The following is a 27,349-nucleotide window of genomic DNA, read 5'->3' as shown; positions in this document are numbered from 1 at the left end:
AACTAGCAGTGTACCCCAGGGCTCTTTTATGGGTCCAATCCTGTTTAACACCTTCATTATTGATTGGGATAATGGGGCAGAGTGTACCCTCAGTAAGTTTGCCAGTGACATAAAACTGAGAGGAGTGGCTGATGCTCTGGAGGGTCATGCTGCCAGCCAGAGGGACCTTAACAGGCTGGGAAATGGACTGACAGGAACCTCATGGAGTTCAACAAGGAGAGATGCAAAGTCCTGCAGCTGGGGAGAAACAGCCTCAGGCACCAGTATGTGCTGGTGGCCATGCAGCTGGAAAGCAGCATGGCAGAAAAGGACATGGGGACCCTGATGGCCACCAAGTAGAACGTAAGCCAGCACCTTGCCCTTGTGGCAAAGAAGGTAAATAGTATCCTGGGCTGCATTAGGCACAGTATTGTCAGCACATTGAGGAGGCAATCCTTCTCTTTATTTGCCACCATTGAGTTCACACATGGAGTAATGTGTCTGATTCTGGGCTCCCCGGTACAAGAGAGATGTGGACACGCTGGGAAGAGTCCAGCAAAGGGCCACAAAGATGAAGAGGCTGGAGCATCTTTCTTATGAGGAAAGGCTGAGGAAGCTGTGACTGTTCAGCCTGGAGAAGGGGGATCTCATCAACATAAAAAAATACCTGACAGGAGGGTGCAAAGAAGCTGGAACCAGGCTCTTCTCAGTGATGACTAATGAGAGGACCAGAGGCATTGGAGATTGGACTAGAAGATATTTTGAGGTCCCTTCCAACCCCTAACGTTCTGTGATTAGGTACACACTGAAACACAGGAGGTTCCCTCTGAACATCAGGAAATACCTTTTCACTGTGAGGGTGACTGAGAACTGGCACAGGTTGCTCAGGGAGGTTGTGGAGTCTCCATCTTTGGGCATACACAACAGCTGCGTGGACACAGTCCTGGGCAACCTGCTCTAGGTGGCCCTACTTAAGCAAGGGAGTTGGAAAGGTCCTCTGGAGATCATCTGGTCTAGCCTTAACCATTCTATAATTCTGTTGACTTGTACTTTAAAATCTCTGCCTAAAAGGCTAGTCAGTTGCTTTGAATTTGGCTTCTTGGACCTTTTCTGTCCTTGACTGGCAAAAGTGTTAAACTTTTGCCATTAGAATGTTAAATTTTCACACTTAACTATGCTTGTATTATTGGGGAAATACTCAATCTTATTAGTTTACAACAAAAAGATTTACTTCAGAGAAATGTATCTTAAAATACCAGTTTGCTAGTCTGTGTTCACCTGTAATGCACAAGCCTATGTTCAACTTTGCTTTCTTGCCAAATGTCTCCTGGCAGTCATTATGCAGTATTAGCACATGTTCTTAATTGTTTTGTCCAAAACCTCTTCTATTGTGGAACTGGCACAATATTACTGTCTGTGCAGAGTATTGACAATAGTAACTTTGTAGTAATAATTGAATCTAAATAGTTATATAAGGAGTACACATTATTTTTGCTGGTTGTTGATTATAGCCCTGATTCAGCAAAGAGCTTAAGCATATTCTTAATTTCACAGAAATAATGTAACCATGAAAGTGAAATAGACTGCCTGCATCTATTATTCTAATGGGGTAAACTTTGTTGAATTAGGATTTACACTAATGATCTTTGCCCAGTTCACATACATGATAAAGTGAGCCCTACTGCTGAGAAAATTCATTGCCATTTGTGGCCTAGCCCACTGGACATATTTGTCTGATTTATGTGTGCAATTTCCATGACCAAGTAATTCCTATGTGAATAGCATGTGTGACTGAGTACTGAATTTTTCAACAGTATGAAAAATGGTAAAATTATAGTGGATGGGCCAAACTGGAATGTGATTCCTCTGTTTTTCTATTTTGCCCTACACAGGTGTAAGTGGATTCCCTAGGAATAGCATCTGCAAAAGTAGCCAAGTGCTTATAATCCTTAGGTCTTTCAAAAACATCTTTCTATTCCCCGAGTTCTGGCCAGCTGTCCAGCAGGTTGGAACAGCAGAGGGTGGCTCTAGTTCATCTTACTGGGCAGGTGTCCAGTTCATTTCTGAAAACAAAGGATTGACAAGAGGAAGACAAACCTTGCACCAAGGAATTGCACAGGGGCTACTAAGTCACTTGAGCGCCTGCTCAGCTATGTCAGGTCTGGGGAATAAAGTGATCACTGGGCACAGGAACAGCAGCAACAAATATTTTTAATTCCCATTTTGGGTTGGTAGATTATTAATTTATATAAATGTAGTTTAGGTATAGGAGCATGTTCACAGCAGATTTTTACGAAAAAATAGCAAGCTCCGTAGCCAGTCTTAACCTCCCATCCATTTTGTAGCAGTGCGAAGTATGATTTATGTGCAGATTTTCTCTGCTTTGAGATCAAAATAAAGCTGGGAACACATAGTACCATTAACTCAAAAATGTGGAATTAAATGGTTCTGGTTTGGGGGGAAAATCCTGTTGTGCCGTTATATTCCTGCAGTTGCTTGCAGTTAATGTCCTTAGATTTAATTCTATATTCTGTGATGGGGAAAATATGTCTATGTCAACCTGAACCTTGCCTGTCCGGAGTTGTAGATAACATCAATTACAGTTAAGGTTCTTCTGTTGAAGAAAGAATATATTGCATGAAAAGAGGAAATAGCATTCTATTATATGCTAAGGTGTGATAATTTCCTTTTGAGAGACTTTAAATTTTATGTATAGATGTTTTATGTAGGATTTCTATATATGCAATATGCACCTGAAGCAGTTTTGCCCCAGATAACGGTACCAGACCTCTTTACTTGTAAAGGCTTACATGTTCTCTGCATTACTAAATGCATACACTGATGGGGGAGGTAATATGACAGAATGGTGACCTTTTTCTAGTGTTATTGGTTATGGAAAAGGAAGCTGTTGGAAAATGATTGCCACAGAGCTGAAAAGATAATCGGATGCAGTTCATTACTCATCTTGTCAGCTGCTCCTGCTACAAGGGATTGTATCACAAGATGTTAATCTGCTTGTGACTAGATTTCAAAGCAAGCATTTTTATTTTGGAGGGGGTGTAAGTAATTTAACATCTTTCAGTTTTATTTCATTTTCAGAAGCAAGAGAAATGGAAAATTCCCAATTTAAAGTCTCAGAATATTAATTGATAAAAATATTAGTACATCCTTGTGGGTTCTGTTACAAAAATAAGATGATGTGCTGCAAAAAGCTTTTTAATTGGAGAAGTTGTTCTTTTTAAGCTAATGATGAGGTAGTGTATTCCTTGAATCATGGAAATTTGTCTCCTAGCACACTTTGGTGGTTTCTGCAAGACAACAAGTGTAAACACAAGACAGATACGCACCAAAAAGAATCCACTAATGTGGATATACCCAGTGCTCCCATACCTTGTCTACCAGTGAGGATATTTGGTGTAAATGTAGAGGAGGACCATATTGATTACTTATGCTCTGCAGACGGAAGGATGACAAGAATGCAGTTTTAGCTAGACGACATTTTCTGAAAGTGAAAGGCCCAAAAGAGCAGTTACTTTCTGATACTGTGGGATGTTGCTCACAGTGCTACGTGAAGCTCAGGGAAAGGCTTACAAACTTCCCATTTCAATAAGATGAGCCAGTAGATTTCCTGTGTACATGTCAGGTAAGCCACATTGTCCTTTCCTCTTCCACCTTTGTTCTGCCTGCCTTCTTAAGACCTTGAAGAATTCATCCAGTACGAGGAGAGAGCCATTTCCTGCTAAAATGGAGGAAACCACGCCTTTTGCTTCCTATTTTTTGGTGTAATTTCTAGTACTGATTATTGTCAAATGGAATTGCATATTATACTTTAAACAGTTAAATCATAATTTCCATCATCATCTACAGGCACAGATGTAATCTCTATTAGAATACATTTTTAAAAAAGTAAGCAGTGAGATACTTAAAAGTACTAAACCCACCTATATTGAGTTAATGTGTAAGCAAAAGAAATTACAGGTTTAAGTAAAATAAATAAATGGTTTCTGGATGCTCATGGTTGCATGTGGCACTTTTCAGTTTTTTATGCTAATGCCTTGCTGTATTCCAGTTTGGGTAGCTACAGTCCACCCACTTAAATACCCCCCAGTGTATGTGTAGGCAACAGCATTCTCTAGCTCCTGCCACAAATTGGTACATGGTCTTTTGAGTGCTATTAGTCAGCAGCTTATTTCACCTCCAGAGTGACTACATCTCAACACTGGACAAAATGAAATACTGTATCCTATATTACAGAAGCAACCAGTAATAACTCTGCTCATAGTGGTTTCAGTTGTTTCAAAACTGGGGTGTTAATCATTTTTTTCCCCTAAACATTTCTGACTGAGTAGTCAAGCAGTGTGAAATGTTATTTGAATCTTCCATGTAGCTTTTCCTTTCTGTTTCTCCTCATACATAGTACAGTTGGTTAGCTGAGATGTGAGGATCTTCACTACAAAATTCTGATACAGTTAATGAACAACTTTTTCCCAAGTCAGAAGACATAAGCTAATGGGCAGAGGCTTAAATGGTACAACTGTGGCTCTTATGTAAATCATAGAATCATAGAATGGCCTAGGCTGGAAGGGACCTTAGAGATCATTTTAATCCAGCCTCCCTGTCGCCAGGGTCGCCACCTGTCAACTAGATCAGGCAACACATGGGGACCAAACGAGAATCGAACCTGTGTCCCTGGTGTTGTTAGCGCCATGCTCAACTGACTGAGCTAACCAGCCCCCCTATTTCAAACCATCCTGAAAACTCACACTGCAAGAAATAGTGTTAGAAATCGGGCACCTACACAAAAACCTCGCTGAAGCCTAAGTTCAGCCCAGGTAATTGAACATGTTCGTTACACCTCAAGTCCCAGAACACACCATCTTTTGACTTTTACCAAGCTTTTCCGCTTGAATATTTTTTTCATATGTATCAAAAGCGTAAGTCAGTACCTAAAGGAGAACATAACGCATTGTTACAGTTCCTAGGATGCTACATAAATGTTTACATGAGTACATATGTATAGATGTCTGACTGTGTTTTATATATATATATAAGTATATATGTATGGGTAGATGCAGAAGATCTATTTTCACAAAACCACTAACTGTCGTCACACGTATGTTAGTATTATTTGTCACCATGTTGATGTGGAGAGACTACATGCAAGTTTAAGACTTTAGTCATTGCTTTTTCTGCTGAGACTATGACACAGGTGTAGATGAAGATTACACTAATTAAAGAAAAAGTTTTTTGAACGTGCTCTGTAAGTAAAGTATAAAATCCTCATTAGATTATTTAAAAGTTAAATTGAGTTACCATGCTGAGTAGGCAAACATTGTTTAGGTTAGGACAGAGAATATGCGGGCTGAGTAATTTACTCTGTAGGTGATATGAAAGGCCATTTGTTGTAGAGTAATTTTCATGTTTTAAATGTGAAATGAAGAATTGAGTAATTTCAATTTTATGCTATAGTAATAAATTTACAAAAAAACCCAAAGATAGTGTACCTTCTGAATCATTGTCTAGTATTAAAATTTTATTTTGTCCATTTATGAAAATCAAGTACAATTTTACAGAAATTATAACATAACTTTAAAATAAATTACTGAAATTTCTAAATCCATCAGTCTCCTCAGGCAGTCAAAACTGAGATTCCATCATTCCAGTTGATTTTAGTTTTCTGTGTTAATTCTCACACATTTTAAAACTGAGTCGCAAAGCATAAAAGATGTTCTCTCTCAGTTCTTAACATGACCCATAAGTTTTGTCTTTCTTGGAATATTCTTGGAGATAAGGGGTAAGATTGGATGAATTCCTCATCTAATCTCAGAATTTGTGGAAACTTTCTATCTGATAATTTTTTTTTTTTAATTTTTAGATGTCTCAGTATACCTTTGACTGCTTTTCAAGTTTTAGATCAATTTTTAAGATGATAGTTTTGGAACTATATTTTTAAGATGATAGTTTTGGAACTAAATTTTGGTTCCTGAAGTGGGGTGCAGTGGTACCCTGCTAACTGGTTGATGTTCTAAACACCTTCATTGCTTTGCATGTTATTGCCAATACAAGTGAATAGAGTGTGTTCTTTTTATCTTTGTCATCTTAAGCAGTAATTTAGTTTGGAGTGACTGGGTGTTAACATTTGAGAGCTAATCTTTTTGTGATGCTGGGCAATGCAGAAGTTGAACTTTCACTTTAAAAGGGTTTGTGTTGTTAACAAGAACTAGGGTTGGTTGTTTGGGTTTGGGGTTTTTTTTTTCATTTTTCTCATAGTGAAGTCACTGACAGTGCCAAAAAGAAAGCTGAGAAAATGCATCCCTCTTTGACAGTGATTTCAGCGTTGAGCCCTTTGCTTAAACCCATCTTCAGCTGTGAATGCTGTGCTTTGACTTAAAACCTTGAACGTTTCAGAGTGAGGTTAGAAACAGCCAAGCTGATCTTTAGAATTGCTGACATTTATCATCACTGCTGGCTGCTTCTCTTTGTCATTCTGAGCACTTTTTGCTGATTGTCATTACTATAGTGATTTGGTCAAACTGATGAATTTGTACAGTCAGGTCATGCATTATATATATATATATATATATACCATGCAACGAAGCTCTGTCCAGAGCAAGCATCCCCTTCCCATGAAAACACTGGACAGCCTCCCGGGGGTCTGCCTAGTGGGCAGGACAGGATACCCATCATCATCTCTTGTCATTTTTTCAACCTCAAACACACAGACAGGAAGAAAGCAAAGCAGAAGAGAGAAAGCAAAATCCTGCTTTAACATTCGAGCATAAGTGCAGGTGTTGGGGGCAGTAAGGAATCAGCTGTCATTTTTGGAAGAATGTGCTACCTTGTTTCCACGTCAAATGGCAAGCCTCATTGACAGAAGGTGGTGAAGAGTCAGCCATGGGTTTCTCTGTATTTTTATAGTTTTAAGAACAGGAACCTGTTCTGTGTGAAGCAAAGCAATGTGCACTGGTGTTGGTGGCTGGTTGGTCACAAGTACATTGTAATGGCAGTAACAATAATTGTTGAGATGTTGCCATCATGAGACGCCACAGAATGAGAAGGTCACTGCAATGCAAAGAAGTTTTCTAACGGGGCTCCTGAGGTGTGCCGCTTCAGTCCGTGCTCATTCCCCTAGAGAGCTGGGAGCATGTCTCTCAGGATTTAAGTAAAACACTCCATTTGAGAGAAAACTGAAGCTTTTGGTATTGTTTTCTCCATTTTTTCCCCCCTAGTTTTAAACTTGAGGAAAACTTATCAGATTTCCTTTACTTAGTTTTTATTCTCAGTGATGGCAGAGCAGATTTGACTGGAAGCAGTTGCATTGTTTAAGACTCTTTGAAAAGAGCATGTTTTGAAACTTGTGTTTCTTTTATCCCTTGCTATCAGGATGGCCAGTCTGATATTTTGTACAAATTTTGGACTGCAGTAACTCGGACACTTTCCTCTCAGTTTCAGTCAGCAACAGACTGTAAGTATTTGGTATAAATCATTTGTAATGTGTTCTATAGTTATTTTGAATCTCTTACTTCAGAAAGTCCATTGCTTGGTATCTCTTCTACTAGAACTGTAACAGTAGTTCACTCAGTGTGGCGTCTGTGAATTTAAAACTGCTTGGTTTTGTAACCAAACAGGGTGATCCTCCTAAACTAGGGTTGAATTTTCAGAAAGAAATATTTTCTGCTTAATTAAGTTGTCATTATCTAATAACAAATATTTTTTTTTGTAGCTGTATGTGGAGGTAAAAATGTTTGGAATGGTGCAATGCACTTTCCAAAGTGAATATGTTTACCAAATTAAAAAACAATAATGTGATTTTAAAGAGCAGTTCTTACAGTCTTTTCTTGTTAAACACTGACTAGTTGTAAAAATCTGATTTTAGCCATTTTTTGATACCTTTATAAGTAGTTGAGTTTCTTCAGAATTGTCTCTTGTCTAAATATAAATAAATGACTGATATTCTGGTTAAACACAATATTCTGTATATATGTAATATGTAAATAGCCGATGCAGTCAAGGAATATTAAATAAAAATCATGTATAAACATAAGACAGTGCTATTACCGGTACATGCTAATGCAGCATGCAATTGAATCGTAGGTTTCATGCTTTCATAAATATGTCTTTCATGTTTGTATACAGTGCATGAAGTTAATCTTTCTGCACATGCAGATAAAGTGCATAAGATTTGCATTTATCTTTGTGATCTCAGCTATTGCGTTGGCCCTTCAGAATTTGGTCCTTCCAGGCTTTATGGCAGCGACATAATTTTGAGGAACTAGCTGGTTTGATTCATGTTCAGTGGTTGCTAAGTAACTAGATGATCCCAAAAGTAAATGTATTCATCTTGTGGTAAAACATATTAATTTTACTGTTTGCTTTGTGCATTACTTTAAGAGCAGTGTGTACATACCTGGAATCTCACATGTTCAAACGGAATATGAGCTACCTGTTTTTGGCACTCACTTTTAAGATTGTAAAATTGTGACATTAGATAATGGGATCAATCAACATTTCAGAAGTAAGGGAACTCTTACATTTTGTCAGCAGTACTTTGACAGCTATTCAAAAATATTTTTTTACTTATGAATTTTAATCATGTTTTTTATATAAACGTTTAGAGGGAGCAGTTGGATTTTTGAACTGTGAATGGTGTTTTTACTTTGCTACAGCTGAGTTTTGGTGAAACAACGCTTACAGCAAGTAGATTTCATTTAAGTGATGTGTCTATATGAGAAAGTTAATTTTTAACATATAAATTCTAAGTGATTAAATCCACTGACATCAGTCACAGACCTCTGAACCATACAGATCGAAGGAAGACTAGACATTATCAGAAAAATAGGGTAAAAATAGGAATTCATGGCAGTTTTCAGAGTTTGACAGTAGATCGGGACCATCTTTATAAACATAGCTTCATGACCTAAAATAACTTAATGTTTGATAATAGATGTGCATCCTGTAGTATTCTAATTTGGAATATATTTCAGTTGAAAGGGTAGGCTGAATGAAACAGGGCAGATGTCTGGAACCTGAAAAACCGATGAATGAAGGAAACAGTGTTAATCTCCTAATGTAATGGGAAATCCATAAAGTATGAGTGATGTTATATCAAGATTAACATCAATTGCTAAAACAGTTGTACATTTGTTTAATTTCCTGTTACTTGAGGCAAGCCTTTCATGGCTGAAAATAATTCTGATTATTCTGATGGCTTTGTCATTCTTCATTTGAATTCATTTAGGAATTGCATTTTAGGTATCTTGTTTTAAGAATTGTGTGTAAAAGCATATGCTTCCCTTATAAGATTTCTGAAGATTCGGCTCACAGAAGTTATCTGTGTTTTAGATGCATATTTTCAGAGTTGCACAGCCCGACACTTCTTCCCCATCAAGCTACAGTGAGAAAGTTGTTAGATTTAGAGAGTTCTAATCATGCTTTGGCCTTAAACGAATGATAATAATTAGGTTTGATACCAAATGCTTCACAACCGTGTTTAGTTTCTTTATTCTACATGTCTAGTTTTCCAATTGTGGATTTTATGCTGGTGCTTTAGAAATGTACCTTTACCAACTGGTTTTGATGTGATAGTTCATTTCACTTTGACATTAATGATAAATATTATGTTATTAATTTTAAAGACAGAGTAACATTGTATATCATTGTATATATAAATGATAGGAATCATGTTATTTATATGAATCAAAAAGTGAGTTTGGACTTAGTACTGTGTATAGTTTACTGCTTTATCTTGCAGCCTCTATGTTTTTGAAACAAGCTTTTGAAGGAGAATACCCTAAATTACTGAGGCTTTATAATGACTTGTGGAAGCGCCTGCAGCAATATAGCCAAAATATTCAGAGGAATTTTAACACAACTGGAGCTACTGATCTCTTTGCTGAACTACAACAAATGGAAGAAGATGCACAGGACATATTCATGCAAAAAACCCAAGATTATGAGTACGTATTATGAACTCTAAGGCAATAAAATGTAAACTTTGCACTCTGGGAAAAAAACAGAATAATTTCATAAAATCATAGAACGGAAGGGACCTTTAAAGGTCATCTAGTCCAACTCCCCTGCAGTGAGCAGGGACATAGAATAGAATCATAGAATCATAGAACAGTTTCATTTGAAAGAGACCTTCAAGATCATCGAGTCCAACCTTTGTCCTGTTGTCCTAGCAACACCAGTAAACCATGTCCCTCTACACATCTACCCGTCTCTAAAACTAAGTGTCGATGACTCAACCGCCTCCCTGGGCAGCCTGTTCCAATGCCTGACAACCCTCTCAGGAAAGAAATTCTTCCTAATACCCAACCTGAACCTCCCCTGGAGCGGTTTAAATCCATTTCCCCTCGTCCTATCACTCTCCACTAGGGAGAACAGACCAACCCCCACCTCACTACAACCTCCTTTCAGGTAGTTGTAGAGAGCAATAAGGTCTCCCCTCAATCTCCTCTTCTCCAGGCTAAACAGCCCCAGACTTTCTTCATATGACACATGCTCCAAATCCTTTCCCAGCTTGGCAGCTGCCTCTGTACCCTCTCCAGCACCTCAATGTCCCTCTTGTAGTGAGGGGCCCAGAACTGGACACAGCACTCGAGGTGAGGCCTCCCCAAAGCCGAGTGCAGGGGCATGATCACCTCCCTGCTCCTACTACATCTTTAACTAGATCAGGTTGCTCAGAGCCCCATCAGAACTGACCCTGAATGTCTCCAGGAGTGGAGCCTCCACCATGTCTCTGAGCAACCTGTTCCAGTGTTTCACAACTCTTGTTGTAAAAAACTTTCTTCTAGCATCTAATCTAAATCTACTCTGCTCTAGTTTAAAACCATTGCCCCTCGTCCTGTCACTATACACCCCTGTGAACAGTCCCTCCCCAGCTTTCCTGTAGCCCCTTCAGGTACTGAAAGGCCGCTATAAGGTCTCCCTGGAACCTGATTTTCTTCACACTGAGCAACCTCAACTCTCTCAGCCTGTCCTCATAGGAGAGGTGCTTCAGCCCTTTGATCATTTTTGGGGCCTTCTCTGGACCTGCTCCAACAAGTCCCTGTCCTTCTTTTGTGAGGACTCCACATCTGGATGCAGTACTCCAGGTGAGGTCTGAACAGAGCAGAGGGGCAGAATCAGCTCTCTCAATCAAGAACTTAGTGTTATTGTCAGAGCGGGAAAATTTTAAAGAGTTTTTTTATTTCTTCTTGCAGTTATTGCTTTATATTATTTTAAAGTGGTAGGATTTTCATTAGGTTGTATAATTAACAGTGTTGGATTGTATTTTCTTTCAAAGTCCCTGACTTCAGAACTAGTTTAATCTTTTTGTCTCTGGCCAAAAAAAAAAAAAGCAAAATTATGAAAATTCAGTTTTGTATGTGTTGCGATTACAGCAGTAGCCTTCTCTTAATGATAGAGCAGTCACTGGAGCATGACAAATGTTCAGTTTGTTATGATTCACAGATTTTATGTTTATACATCATAGAATAAATATGATTTGAGTGGTAGATATCCAAAAGATCAAACAGAAACAGGCTTATGAAGTCTATTAGAACATCCAGATTTATGTAAGAGGAAATGCATATTTTATGTGAGATTTGTGTTGTCTTAAATATGTTCCTTAGCAGTCAATGGGATGCTTCTCTTGTATTTCAGTGGAAGCAAAGTAAAAAGTACACTAAACTTCTGACAATTAGGTAAAATGTTGAAGATTGCTAGTGCTTATTCTTTTCCATAAGTAGAAATAATAAAGACTGAAGCTTATTAAAGGTAAATTTAAGAAGAGTCTCTACTTGAAGCTTTCTGAACACATACATATACCAAGAGATAGTTTTTTAATATAGCATTGAGCACAAGCTATCTGCTTATGAAATATGTGAGTATAAAAGTGTTTTAAAATGCAGTTCTGGATATCTTGCTGATACTTTGCAGATGTTTTTAGCACAATTTGTCTCAAGAACACCTTGAATTAGGGATTCCATGTTAGGTCTTACAGAAAGTGCTAAGAACTATACTGAAGCACACAGAATTGCTCCCTGACTAATTATGTGGTTCAAGCAAAAAGCAAAGTGTTATACGCTATTAATATCTTTCCAAGTGCATATGTTCAAAGAGCAGAAAGAGAAAAGGAGATTCAATACTGTGAAGTTTGTATGGCCTGGAAGGATTCAATGCTGTTGAGTGTTTAGTTTGAAATATAATAATTTTGTCTTACATGTACAGTCCAGAAAAAGCCTTGAAAGATTCATTGCAACAATATGAAGCTGCATATTTGTCAAAATCCTTATCTCGACTCTTTGATCCCATCAATCTCGTCTTCCCTCCTGGAGGTCGGAATCCTCCTTCTTCTGACGAACTTGACAGCATCATTAAAACTGTAGCCAGGTATGCACATATAATACATTGCAAAATGTATTCTTCAGTATGTTTTTTCTCACATTTCTCACCAGCTGCAATTTTAGAAACGAGACTTTAACAGTAAAAGGTTTATTACTCTTTAGTTATAAAACTGGTTAGTGTAAAAATTAAGTCAGGATTAATGGAATGAAATAAGAATAGAATAGAATTAGAATAGAATCGAATCGTTTCAGTTGGAATGGACTTACAGTAATCATCTAGTCCAACTGCCTGACCACTTCAGGGATTACCAAAAGTTAAAGTAGATTACTAAGAGCATCGTCCAGTTTAAGCTTATAAAATGTCAGAAGGAGGAACTTCACACTTACTGTAAATGCCTGATATCTTAATTGTTCTGCCAGTATTAAAAGGAAGATATTCTGTTAGAAGGAAACAGCAAGGTAATAGATAAAGATGACTATTCCAGGTTGAATTTTTAAAATTAGACACTTTAATTACTGATGGTGTATTTTCCCTCATAAGATTTTGATAAGGACTACTCTGTTTATTACAGTCTGAAAATGATGGGCAATATTCACAGTATGAGTATGTGAATGTGTGTGTAATATTAATCAGTGACACTTAGGATTGGGAGCTGCAGATGCACAGAACATGCCTATTCGTGTGGTTATTGATGTCATTTTTCTCCTTGCAGGGGAGAAGGGAAAACAATGTGAAAATTAGGAAAGTTAAGCTGAATTTTCCAGAGTGACCTTTAGCTGCTGTTTGGGGTCCTGCAGAGTTCTCAGAGAAGGTTATTCCTGTGTTATGTTGCCTGGTTTCTCTCCAGTTCTTGAGAGAGGTTAATCTCATCACCAGCAACATGACGGTCCTTGTACTTGTCTGTTTTGCATAGAGCATTTATGAGTGCAGCCCCAAGTGATGGAGATCTGGGGGGTTCCACTCTCAAGAAATACTGGGATTGGTTTGGAATTCTTCTCCTTCTTCCTTTTGTTCTCTGTCATTCCTTTGGGGCCTCTATCATTAGAAAGGATTGCCTAAAACACAGCTTATTAGTTGTGTCAAGCTAAGGCGTCCCCTGGGTATTTCTCACAGCTCACGCAATTCCAGACTTGAATGACTGTGTATTCACCTGTGATGTTTGAAGGCTGCTGCCAAAGCTTGAGTGTAGTTAATTGCAGTCAATATTTTTGAATGGCTTACTAATAGTGATTTCATACTGAAGTGTCAGTCCTAAACTTTGCTCATTTTTACTAGAGTAGGAACACTGCACATAAAATTCCCAGATGACTTGTTAAATTGTAGACTGAATTATGGTGCTTATGAAAGACTTGGTTGCATGTGTTACTCTCTCTAAATCGAAATGCCATGTAACTGCGTATTCATAGTTAATTCTTTATCAATTAAATACAGCACTGTTTAGTTGTTAACATAGATCTGTAATCTTTGCTTCCAGTGAACTAAATGTGGCTGCTGTTGATCCAGATCTGAGTTTAGCTGTTGCAAAAAATGTGGCAAAGACCATTCAGCTCTACGGTGTAAAGTCTGAGCAGCTTGTAAGTAATCTTAAATTTCTAAAATCTTATGGTTTTCTGTGTACAATGTTCAGGTTTTTGTAAGAGTTAAAGCAATCTATATAGACAAAACTTTGAATGAGCTTTCCATTGTATTTGGAAACATTTTCAGTTAAATTCTGCCTTCAGATAAATGCAGTCTGTTGATAGCAGTAACATCTCTCCCTATACCTCAAAACTGAATTTACCGTATTAATAAAAAAAATTAAGATTATAGTTGTTGTTAAGTAAAATTAAGGCAATTCAATCCAGTTTAATATTTACCAACATTTGATATTTCATCGGTTACATGATACATCGTCTTTACCGTATTAAAATCTGGACTATTCAAATATATTTTTTCACTATTTGCACCATTTTTTGGACATCTTTTCCATATATTTGTTATTTGCTGTATATTTAACTGACCCTTAATTTGTTTGCATTTGTCAAATGGTTGTGGTCTTTGCCATGCACTGTTATCTGATGTTAAACTGAATAAAGGAAGGATCCCCAAAGCCTTATCCTTTATGTAAAGATCCCCAAAAAGCCAGTGGTTAGTACAGCGAATGTCGTCATCATACAAAAAAAAAATTTTTTAAATCAATAATTTTGTTGTGAACTCTGTTGCTGAGATTTTAATACTTTTCTTATGAAGAGATGAAAACTAATGTTTGCAATATGCAGACACACAAGAAATTACTAACTACTTGTATTTGTAAACAAGACTTTCAGTTAAACATCATTAATTCGGAAAGCAAACTCAGACTCTGGTGACATTCATTTACTATATGGTTGATTTAAGGAGAGATGCTTGCCAACAAATTTTTTTAACAATTGGCTACAAAACATTGCAGCAATTAAGTTAGTGTGGACTCTGTTTACCTTTTAGACACTTACTGTCTCTGAAGAACTTAAAAAAATTGAAATTCAGTAACACATACCTTGTTTATCATGTCTCTTGGATGAATTCTGTTGGAAGTTTGCAAACTAGTATATGGAAGAGGAACATAGGTGAAGCAGTCATGAACACCTCAAAGAATATTTAAAATAAAAATATGTGTTTACATTATTTTGCTATATGTTTATAGCATAGTGCTTGAATCTTCCATGTGATTCCGTTAAAGATACTGGATCATGGCTTCATAATTTCAGAATGAAATTTGCTCATGAAAGAAATAATGATTTTTGCTAGGTTTACTGGTCTCTGAGTAAAAAATACTACACTTGGGCCTCTGTTATGGAATGTAATGTCAAATAGTGGCATTCAGCTGGGAAAAAAAGACATATTGGCTGGAACTGTGAAAGCACCAGGGTCTGTTGTGCTCATCAGCCCTTCGGAGTTTGAATCTGGCCAGTGACTTGTTCAAAAGTGTACATCGTTCTGTGATCAGCCAGATGGCAAATTCTTAAGAAACCCTAAAAAAAGGATATGCAGAAATAAGCAGACAGGTGTATGATTTGTGGCTTTTTTTTTAGCTGACCTTAAACTAAAAGAATGTAGGAGTAAAGAGGGAGTCTGAGCCCTTGAACTTCCTGAATCTGACAACTGAAAACAAAACCTGAAACTTTGAAAACTGACGGCGTTTATCAAACTGGCAGAGTGAACATGAATTTCATAGAATCATAGAATGATCCTTTAAGAATATACCTGAAATTTGTAAAATGCTATCAACCATGTTTCACACAGCTGCATTTTTTTACTTTTTTTTCCCTTGCCTTATTGATATATGTGTTACAAAATTAAAAACTAGAAGGGCTCAACACTGTTGCCAAGACATAGAATCATAGAATCACAGAATAGTTTCAGCTGGAGGAGACCTTGAAGCTCATCGAGTCCAGCCTTTGTCGCAGCCCTGTCAACCTACTAAGCAATTCCCCCCAGTGCAACATCCACCCGTCTCTTAAACACCTCCAGGGACGGTGACCTGGGCAGCCTGTTCCAATGGCTGACAACACTCTCAGGAAAGAAATTCTTCTTAATATCCAACCAGAACCTCCCCTGGTGCAATTTAAATCCACTTCCCCTCGTGTATATTGCCATCTTCAAATTGCTACAACATCATGCCTAGCCTCTAGTTGCCTCTCCAGAAGGACATGGCTCTCCCAGTTGTCCCGTGCTGTGCCAGCTAGCCCTGTGGATACCATCTAGAATGTCTTAACTTTTTTTGATACCTATTTTGGGGCAGACAGATTGAGCCTGAAATGTGTGCCTTGTGTAGAACAGGAGCTATGCCAGACATCACTGTTTCATTATGTTTTAGTGGTGTAGCCAGGCATGCAGTCTTCTTTCAATCTCACAATCCAGCCTTCAATGGCAGCTTTCTAAAGCTGAGGAGGGTGCCCATGTACCATTTCCTCTCAGATGCCTCGTGTCTGATAGCTGTAGTAGAGCAATGCTAAAGATGGAAATTTAATTTCCTGGAGGAATTCACAATTGAGTTCTCTGCCAAATTAAAAGTAAACAAAAGAATCTCAGAATTCTCAGTGAAGGAAGATAGGGGGAGGCTTTCAAGAGTCATTAGAAAAAAAAAATTAAAATGTTGTAGTAATGCAGGTAGGTGTGAATGGAGAAAACTGAATGATGCAGTACTAAAAATGTTGAAACATTTTGATGTCAAGGTTATTAGTTATTCAGTTTCACAAAAAAATGAATTACAATTCACTAAGATTTCATCACTGTTTCTCCAGTTAGATGTAGATAGGAAAAATAACAAGAAAAACGTTGTTCAAGACTCAAAAGATTTTACCTTTGAGTAAAAGCAGCATCTAGCAATCTGTACATACAGTACTAAGGCAAAAGCAAAAAAGAAAAAAAATCACCTCTACCTGTGACTCCAAAGTGTGTGTTATGTGTGACTTCTTACACTGCTGCTTTTGGTTTTCAGCTTTCCACACACCACTAAGTAGCTGTTGCTGTGTCTGAGACCTATTCTGATAATAAACAGTTCAAATTATTTCAGAGAAGATATAAATAACGCTCTCTGAGCAGTAGCTAGATACATCCTGCTGTGGGGTGAATCTTTAGCTAACCCTTTGCTGATGCTTGATGTGGATGGTATATACCATGAAGTGCTTAGAATTACTGTCCTCATTTCACTCGGTGTAATTGCAGATGTTCTTACTAGAGAGAATTTGAAGGGATAATTATACATTGCATTAAATTTAAAATAATATTTCTGTTAATTTAAGAGTATTGCCTTTCAACTTCGCCACCCATCCTGTGATTTGTTAGGTGATGCTGAGGAAGGATGCTTGGTGTATTTTCTCGGTACCAATATTATTTTGTCTCTTCTTATTCACATTTTCCCTAAATTAGGCAGCCCAAACATCTTCATAATGATTACAGATACCGCAAGATTTCAGTTTAGTCACTGTTTCTACATCCTTCTCATTCCAGATTAGAAAAGAGATTAACAAATCTGATCATTGTGTTTTGGATAAGAGAAGAATTTTCCTCTTCTACATTTGCATATTGTAATCCATACTGAACCAGATTTTGTTCATGAGCCACTTTTTCATACAAGTGAGGTAGCCCAGATGAAAAAAAGAACGCTAACTTTTCCCTTGGTTTAAGAGTTTTCCAGAGGGTCATTCATTTCCAGTTGCAAATACTTTCAGTTACCTGTATTGGTTGACATATATAACATGTTGTGCTCTGGTTTAACTGACCACATAAGGAAAATTAGCTCTTTGATCAAATGCCGACAATAAATACAGTGGAGGGAAGAGATTAATAAGAAACCAGTAAGTTGCATTTCCTGAAAACAAAGGAAAAGTTGAGTAATTTGGGGATTTTTCTGAGAATCCATGCATCTTAACGAAAGATGGGAGCTTGCAAATCTGCCTCCTAGAGAAATTTTTACTTATTTGTACAATTGATAGATGAGAAGAGATGTAAAGAGAGCTTTTATCTCACCAACATCTTCATTAGTTGGCATTTACCTGGCAGCAGTAATTGCACGGAAGGATTCTGTAGAGCAGTCATCTCTAAACTGTTTTGGTCCTGCATCCCTATCAGTAAAAACTTCTTGAGCATGCAGCCCCATTATATGTATGTTTATTTATTTATAAATTATATGAATGTGCTACTGAAGTTCTGATATTTTCTTCCTGCGCCCCAGTGAATTGTCTTGCACCCATGTGGTGCATGCACCCCACTTTGAAGGCAACTGCTTTAGAGTAATACTCTACAATAATCTTTCACAGTAAGAAGTGAATGGGTTTTGGCTGCATGTTTTTGGAAAAGATGTCTGGCTGATTGCAGAGGTCTTTTAAATTCATGTTTGGTTTTGTTCATCTGCTACTCAAAATCAGACTTCTCATTTATGTGTATAAAAATGAAGTCACCTGTTGATTCAAAGTGAGACAAAACTGCATTTCCCCAGTTGATGACCTATCATTTTGTCATTTACTGAGATGAGTTTTGAATGTATTTGAAATGTCATGATTTCCCTCATAGTTAAAAATCTCTTTGTTACAAGTTTGCACTTGCAACGTTTTGTTTGGCCTGTTGGTAGAGCTATTCTCTTACTGATACTTAGAAGTGGATGCCTTGTGGAGAGGAGTCATGAAACACTGAGGGTTAAAAGCTTTGAAAGTTTACAAGATGTGTACTTTTACCAACAAGCAGAAAAATAAGTTTAAGATCCATGGTCCCTATAGAGATTGAAGATGGAAGAGCCCTATTCGGTCATGTAGTCTATTCCCTTTGCAGCACAGGACTATTTCAAACAATATTTATTGTTGGGGGTTTTGTTGCATTCTTTCTGCTTTTAGAGTGATGATTTCAGTCACCTCATGTATTGTGAGTAGAAATGTAAGTACTGTATGTTCTCCTAGTGTTGCGCTATTTCTGTTCAGCTTGGCATGTGGGTGGGTTGAAATACACTAACACACCCACCAAGTGCACAGAGATTAAGAGTGTTGTGTTGCGAACATGAAAATGCAGTTGTTTTGAGGAGATGCAATTCTCCTACTTTTTGAACCTGGAGACCTCTACTAGTTTCTTCCCTAGAGTTACAGTTGTCCTGTCAGACTGCCTTTAATAATTGCAGTCACAGTCCCACAGCCATCCTTTCCTGTCTTGTCTTGTGGAGGCTGCCTCCTCCCACCGTTAGGCATCACTGTCAGAGGCAAAGCGGGCTGGTATCTTTTGGCCAATAAATAAGCAAAGAGTAATTTGAAGAGGCAGGATTGTAAAAATCAGGTTGCCCACTTGCTTTTTGGGTGGGGATGATTATGCTGACAACCTCTGTTGGATCACACTGTCTTAAAATACATTTTTATACATGATTTAGGCAAACACAAGCCCACTCTGCTGTGCTCACAGATGGCAGGGCACATTTTAGCCCCACTCCGGGCCAGGGTGACCAGCTCAGCTGGGGCACTTCACTGAGCGCAGCACTCATTCAGCCTGAAGCACAAGTTCATGTCTGCTTGAAGTAAAGGCAAAGTCTGCGTGGCCATGTTAACACGAAGCAGGTTTATCCTAAGGTTAGGATAGATAATGCTAAAATCAGTGGGAGCTGTGATTGCCTATAATTGGAGAGGTTCCTAAATATGGAATATTGTATTTTATGGAGTAATATGTTTCAGAAAAAATTGCTGAAAAAAAAGGATCTTTCCAACAGACAAGAGGCTGCAGGCAGATGATATAATGGAGATCTTTCCTACTGTCAGATGTGTAAGCAATCATAAAGAGGAAGCACTCAGAGGATGGAGAAGAAGAGTGGGTGTAATAGGGAGGAAGGAAGCAGAGAATTTGAACGTTTTTTTATTCCCTTAACTAAATGTGGTTGGACTTGTGTCATACATCTTACAAAAATTGATGAATGAGGTGGAGGCCCAAAATACAGGCTGTGGGCAGTTTTCTGAGGTAGCTACTAATCTATGCTTTGCCCACATCTCATGGTAGAGGCTTGGCTTCTCATCAGAGTTTTATCCTGGGCAACGTTTCTGGGATTTTCTGACTATCGTGTTTGCCTAGTGTGAGCCACATGGGCATTTTTAAGCACTATACAGAGAGCATGGTCTTTCCTGGAGTTTGGAAGAGTTCCTCCGAAGCCTTCTACAGAAAACATAAGGTGACACTAGGTGTATTTTATATATTTCAGAGTTAAAATACTGAAGAACCCGTAATAGAAGTGAATTTTGAGATTAAAGGGAAGACATAAGTGCCTCAAAAATTAAGAGTGCCCACACCAAGGTTCAAATAGTTGTCCCATATCCTCAAAAGGCAGGACACCGATTCAGACATTGAAGACCTCTGGTACCGTGCATGCCAAAAGGCAAAATGAGAGAGCACTTCCTATTCTGATCCGAAAAACAATACACCACTGTACACTTGGAGCACAAAGAAATCTGTGTGGATTTTCTTTGGTGAATGAGGAGTTTAGATTCTGGCTTGCTTTGAGGGAAAAGTCAGCATCATCTGGTATCTGTGGTAGAGAGTAGGCAGCCTCTTTCTCACTATCCTGGATCTCCATAGTACATTGAGATTTATTTACATTTATAATTTGAGCAGTAATATGTGGGTACGTGGTCAAGGACAAAAAGGATCTCATGAAGTAACTGGAAAACTTTGCTTTAGCCTGATACTGTTTTTCAATGCAATTATGAAACTGGATTTCATATGTTGTAAAACAATTCTGAATATTTAATTGTATTAATGTTTAAATGTAAAGTGACTCTAAGAAAAAAAAATTACGATTAAAACTAATACAAACTATTTCTAAACTTTACTTATTCTGAGGGTTTACTGAGACCTACTTTTAGATTAAGTGATATTAAATTGTGTAACTGGGACTGTGTTATTTTACAATATTTGTTATCTGTCATAATGATGGGTAACATCTACTTGATGATAGAAGTTTTTAATGCATTATTGTTTAAGAAAGTAGATACCAAGAAAGAGCATAAGAAGTAGAAAAATGTAACGATTTAGTGTTATTTCAACCCCTCCTTCAAAGTCAAACACATGTGTATCCCCATCACTCACTGCTCGTCCCAAAATGATCTGGATTTGCTTTTAAAACAGAGTATGGGTGTGGAAAGAAAAGCATATATCTATCCTCAGAGCAGTAAATGTAAGTAAATCAGCTTGGTCTATCTGTTTGAAGGCAAATTTGTAACACCGAGGCTTGTTCTGATTAGCGTTGGGCTCACTTCAAGGATCAGTAAAGTGCGTGTGGTTTTGCTGCAGGAAGGCTGTGTGTTAAACTGCTCCACGCTGTCGCCCTGATGTTTGTGCTAATGTCTGCCTCTCTCAGCTGAGAGCACAAGGTCAGTAAAGGTTTATGACTAGCACTCAAGACTTAATTTGCCATCCTAGCTGTGAACTCCCTCAGTCTCCACCGCGGGCTCTAAAGGTAACGTCTGTACAGGCCAGAGGTGCCTGGGAGTGTTCCTGGGCGCTGTGTCTAGCCAGCGCGGGACAGCCTGGCACAGGCTCCCTGCCCCAACATACAGGTCTGCCTGCTTGCCTGGGGACGGTCTCTGCAATATTGCCTCTCCTGAGCTGTGGCTGGAGATTATTTGGGAGAGTGGTTGTTGGCCCAGGTCAAAAACTTGCTAATGACTGTCCTAGGAGCTGAGAGGTACAGGTGATCACGTGCCAGATCCAGGAACTCTTCCTAGCACTGTTTAATTTACTGCTATGGGTGTAGCCAATATGTGACTGAGACTGAATGAGAGCGACATGCAAAATCTGTTCAAGAGGAAGCTTAAAATGCTGACAGATTGGGGTAATTTTGTTCTTGCATCTGGAATTCATACTTTCTTACTTCTGATGTAAATAAATCTCTAAGGCAGAAGTTCAGAGATGCTTATTTCTTCTACAGTAGCATGGCTTTTGGGTCTTAAGATATTCTTAGATTTCCAGAGCTTCAGAAGATATGTTTTTCTAAACATGTTTTTCTGTCTGCAATGCTTGTCAGCCATACTTGACTTATTTTTGAATAACATTTGGTGTTTCTACCAGAGTTTTAGTCCAGGAAAAGAACACAGTTGTCTGTGGCATTGTGGCTAGTTGGCCACTCCAAATACTGTTGGATGGGTGCAGGAAAACTCTTGCATATTAACTCTTTTCTGGAGTTCAGCGCTTTCTTTAGGTAGCCAGATATTTCCTTGAGCCAGCTCAGATGACATCTTTTTGGGTGCCAGTGAAGCAACCCCTTCTGTAATTTAATATTCTATTTTTAGTAAATGTAATGGATGGAGATATAGGCTGAGGAGCATCTATCTATCTGTCATGTTCAGATATTTTTAGAGCACTGATCTTTGTAATGCTGATCAGCACCAAATGCATTACATAAGATTAGCATCAAAATATATATATAATGGAAAGTCAGCTCTGCTGTAGTTGTTCTTAAATTATTTTTAGTATTGCCCACAAAACTCGTATGGTTCAGTGCATTATCCTGCCATTGTGCTCTGTCTCTATGCTATAGGAATTATTTTTAAAGATGAATTTCTCTTCTTTCAGACATTTTGATCACAGGTCTCCTTCTTAAGGCTTCAGATAAGATTGTCAGTCAGTGATGCACATTACAGAGATTTTATTAAATGCCCACTTTCCACTAGGACTGAAACTGGGACAAAACAATTTATCTCTCATCATCCTTCAATCCAGTTTAGATTTGAACTTGTGATTTGAAGGTGCAAGATTTCAAATTCTGCTTTACTTTGATCCTCAGCTACGGTTGTGTTCTTTAATGCTGCTTGGATGGCTTAATCTTTTGCTGTAACCCATAATGATCTTTAAAATTTTCCATTTGTGATAGATATTCAGAATTAATATCTCTCTATTAAATATCTCTGGTCCACTAGCTAGACATTTAGAATACGTTGGAGTAGATTCTATGTGAGATTTTTTAAGTTTAAAGAGGCAGACTGTGACAAACCAGCCCATATTCATCTCACACCACTAGAAAATTTATTTTTGTCTTCCAAATTTTCTGAAAAAAGCTGATCATTTCCTCTAAGCATGTTTAAAAACTGGTTTGTACTTACTGAGATTTAAAATAGATCTCAACTTTGTGTTCATCCATCTCATCATAACTATTTGTGATACTGTGGCAGATGAGTCTTGATTTTTTTCCTGATTTCTTTCTCAGTGAGTTTGTGGTGTTTCTGATACATGATAGTCACTAGAAAATAGTCTGCTGTTTGTTTTTGGTGATGCAGTTTTGAAAGTGTAATTCTATCACGCTGTGGCTTCACGTATCTTCCAGGATCTGTCTTTGTGAGATTACAATTAAATGTGCACTGATCTTGGTTTATATTTTTACTGCTTAAAACCAATCTCTAATTTATTAATGCTTCTCCTTGGTTTGTAAACGTTGTTGCAATAAAGAGAATGAGGAAAGAAATTGCTGGAACACCAAGTGGAATAGAAAAACAACAATTCAGACTAAACTCTGAGCTGAGAAAGAGACGGCGTCTTTACAAGGAATATTTCTAACATTCGTAGAAGAGAAAGTGTCTGTCATGCTTCATGAGGGGAATGGAGATTTAAATAAGGTTTTCCAATGGGTTGTTTAGATGATAAGCAATATGAATGGCATATTTTTGTCCAGAATCTATAAGGCTTAGTGTGTTATAACTTATCAGACACTATGTTGGAATGCCTTGGCTCAGTCAGTGAAACTGTTAAGGAAAGCAGAAATGCAAAGGAAGATGGAATTGAGAAGTTAAAATATTTCTATGATAAAACAGTTGGATGAGAAGGATTGGTTCTTATTTTTTTCTGAATATTCATGGAGATAGGAATTTTTTCTGAACCTTTTAGTCTATACTTAGTAGTTGACTAGGAAAAGACAGAGAGGGGCTGGACCAAACAAGTCGACCACTGACTGCCGCTGTCTGCCTAGTGGCAAGGGAAAATATCCATAGTGTGTTGTAGAAAAGAAAAGTGTTTATCTAGGAGGGCTACAATTCTGGTTTCTTCTTATGGAAATGAAAAAAATTAAGATGTCATTCATAGAGGAAAGCATTTGTTGGGTTGGCTTTAGTCATATGTGTTCCTAAGGAGAAATATACCTTATGCCAATCAAAAACATTGGTTTACTTATTTAACTTATGCACATCCCCTGAATGAAATGTGCTGTAGTAGCAAGAAAATGGATGTGACCTGCGTCTTTGTTAGGCTGTTCCCTGACATAAATATGTGGTTCAGGCTATCTGTGGTTTTGTTTTCTTGTCCACCTATCCTCTTATCTGACATAGCTAAATTTAACTAGCTGAATAATTCAACAAAGCAGAGGAGAGCAGGGTGGAGAGTGAGACAGAAAAGATTTCCTGAAATCAAAATCTTCCAGTGAAGGGAAAATACTGTTCTTGCACTGGAATTTTGGCACCGTATTTAAGCTTCAGCAAATTTATGAGGCCTGTGATGGTTTTGCATTGAAAAGCATGATGAATTCTCATTATAATGACATAAAGTGAATTGCTGATTGCCTTTTTAATTATGTGATCTTAGAAGAATTAGTCCATGTCTCGTATTAGATGCCGTTATATTGAATTGTGAGCTTTCATTTGCGAGTGAATCACTATTCAGGACATAATCCAACAATGAGATTTGTCTGATGCAGGCAAATGTATCTAGTCCTCCTGTCTAAATGTCGAATATTGTGAACTTTGGATGGAAGTATGAAATGTAATAAGATCACAAATCATCAAGAACAGTAGTGAAATGACACTTCAGGAAAGGTTTTCTGTAAATAACAGGTCAGTTACAATAGTGTAAGTAATGTGGAAGATTATACTTTCCCCACATCTTTTTGAGAGACGTGAATTAACTGTATTATCCCAGTACCTTGGAGACATGGTGTTACTGTCATTGAAAAACTTGTATCTATGCTATTTAAATGAGAGAACCCCAAAAAATTAATTCAATATTTGGCACATTAAAGAAATCATTAATAGGTATTTAAATAGAATATGTGGGAGGCTATTATATACTAAAATAATTTCAGAATAATTGCTATTTCACTTTACAGTAATAAAAGCTAAAGATGGCAGTAGGTCTAATTTAAAAATAATCAGAAGTCAGCTAAGGTTTTGTACTTTTTTTTAATTGATGGAAAGATCAGAATAGTTTTGTTGAAACAGTTATTAGGAAGCCACTTAGACTGATCAGAGAATACTTAGAATTGTCCAGCTGATAAGTCACTTAAAAAAGCATTTAAACTTTAAAAAATTTAATTAAAAATCTAGAGGGGAAAGTTGCATTAAAAAATAACTTTGTGAAACATTTTCTTCATTCTCATGTTGTCTTTTGCTGGTTAGATCGTGACTCACGTAACAAACGTGTGATTTTTATTTTTTGTTTAAGAGATACTGGCTATACTCCAGAAAAAATCATCCGAGCATAACAGGTTGGGTTTGAGAGTACTACATACTTAATTTTATCTTACTGGGAAAGGAGTTAAAAGACTTCTTCAGATCTAGTATGTAATTTTGCTAACAGGTGGAAGAAGAGCAAGATTGCACAATCCTTACAGTATATATTTTGCTCTAAGTTATTTCGTTCCAAATTAAATTCTATGATTTAGAAATTAATTCGGTTAAATATGTGTTGATAAGGTGAAGGCTCTGGAATTTTGCAGTTTTGGAATAACTCTGATGAGAGTTGGATAGTGTAAAGCTCATTTATAACCTTTTGCAGGATAGAAGTATCAATTGATACCAAAATAGGCCGATAGTAATTAAATAAGTTGCTTAAAATTTTTATGTTTAGGGGAGTATCACTCTATCATGTTGGACCCATCTTGCGTATCTTGGTGATGGATGTCTGCTCTTTACCTCTACAAGTGCATTCTCAGTTGTTGGTTGGGACCAATAACTATTGGGATGATATGTAAAATATGATTAATCATTCAGTCATTAGTTTGTCAAGCATGAAAAAATCAGTCAGAGGTATCACGTTCAACACACGTTGTCCTTAAGATCCTCCTCAGACTTGGGCTAACTGGGTAAACCTGAGTCTGAGAAAATGTCAAATACAGGAGGCATGATTTTTGGAAGTTGAGAAATGATTCTGAGTGCTTTGGATTTAGGATTCTCTGGAGATTCCCTAAAGGAACTGGGTTTAGGTGCTTTCTGGCAGCAGGGTTGTTTTAAAGCATCTCTTTATTTAAGGACTATGAACCATTAACTCCCTTTTGATTGCACAGTGCTTTTCTTCTCAGATGATACAAAAACTAAATAGTTAAATCATGTCTTTTCTGTTTCAGAAAGACCATTTGCTTTTTTCCTTCCATTTCCTCTGCTTTTGAACATATTAAGGAAGAGAAGAAACCAAACCAGAAATACCCCCACAGGAATGGTTCAATGAGTGCTGTTGTTCTAGCACGAATAGTATGAGCATGATGTTTGGTCTTTTTTCTTGGTCAGGCACTTAACTGTCCCTTCAAATTTTTCTTACCAGAATAATGGCCTTTTTTCCTGTAAGATTTTGACTGCCATCACCATAGAGCTCCCTTTCTATATTCCTAGAATACAAAATTTTGATTTTCTGAGGAAGCTAAAAAAAATAATAATTCTGGAAGCTACAAGAATGTCCTGAGGGTGCATTACAAATGTTTTTATATACTTTTTAATTTATTACCTGAACTCACAGCTTGTTTCTTTCTTCACATCTTGAAATATTTCTTCTTCTTGGAAAAAAATAGGAAGTTGTTCCAAGAACACAAATACTTATTTATGGCTTATTCTTAAATTTTAGTTTATTTTTTTTTAAAAAGCAGAACATTTATTTCAGTTTATCCTCATAAGTCAAGGACCTTATTTGTTCTGACACATTTATTCAAATCCTGCACTTCAAACTTCTAAATTACATCTCTTCTTTTTTGCAAATTGTCTTTTAAGTAGCTAATAAATCAGGTGGAATAGCTAGCAGAGTTCAGATTCTTAGGTATTTTTCTGCTAAATCATGTCATATTTTTACAGAAAGTAGCAAACTGATTGTAGTAAACTTTTATGTTTCTCAGGTGGAAAGAAATTGTAAGGGGCTCCTTCTGCCATATGGAAAACATTAAACCTGATAGTAAATCATCCAATTATTAGCAGGGAGTGGGAGAAATCCCAGGGCCAAGCCCTGTTGACTCAGAAACTCTGTGAATAGATTCTGTGCTTTATAATAAGTTGTGATGATCAGGCAGGAGGCCAAGTACCAGGTGGATTGATTGCTTTCTGCCAGAGGTATGGCCACATCAGCTGCCTCTATTAGGAATGTATTTATTCCTGAAAATGTCAGCTTGATGACTGGAGTTCAATTTGTCCTATCAAAACACATTAGTCTTGTGATCCTAGAGATAGATGAAATGCTTTGTTGAGAGGCACTACGTCCGTCTTCTTTTGATTTAAGATCTTCTCCGTACTCCTAAATTATAATGCTGTTTCCTACTCTTCAGAGAGTAGGTTAGCTGAGGCTGTTTTATGGCAGAGAAAAATAAATGGAGTTTTCC

At 37.4% G+C, this 27,349-nt stretch overlaps 1 protein-coding gene across 1 annotated transcript in view; it reads left to right on the top strand.

Annotated features, from left to right (window-relative positions):
• The first annotated feature begins 221 nt into the window (after positions 1-221).
• LOC104270272 (conserved oligomeric Golgi complex subunit 5-like) overlaps positions 222-27,349 on the top strand; it is a 46,326-nt gene continuing 19,198 nt past the window's right edge. Inside the window, exons 1-6 of the mRNA XM_009864584.1 lie at positions 222-375; positions 1,872-1,873; positions 7,363-7,444; positions 9,731-9,935; positions 12,193-12,354; positions 13,784-13,883. Of these exons, the coding sequence (XP_009862886.1) occupies positions 222-375; positions 1,872-1,873; positions 7,363-7,444; positions 9,731-9,935; positions 12,193-12,354; positions 13,784-13,883 (705 nt within the window). The remainder of the gene's footprint in view (positions 376-1,871; positions 1,874-7,362; positions 7,445-9,730; positions 9,936-12,192; positions 12,355-13,783; positions 13,884-27,349) is intronic.

Source organism: Apaloderma vittatum, unplaced genomic scaffold (assembly GCF_000703405.1).
Source record: "Apaloderma vittatum isolate BGI_N311 unplaced genomic scaffold, ASM70340v1 scaffold17132, whole genome shotgun sequence".
Lineage (NCBI taxonomy): Eukaryota > Metazoa > Chordata > Aves > Trogoniformes > Trogonidae > Apaloderma > Apaloderma vittatum.
Note: the sequence above shows the minus strand (reverse complement) of the source record. Positions and strands in the feature narration are given on the sequence as shown.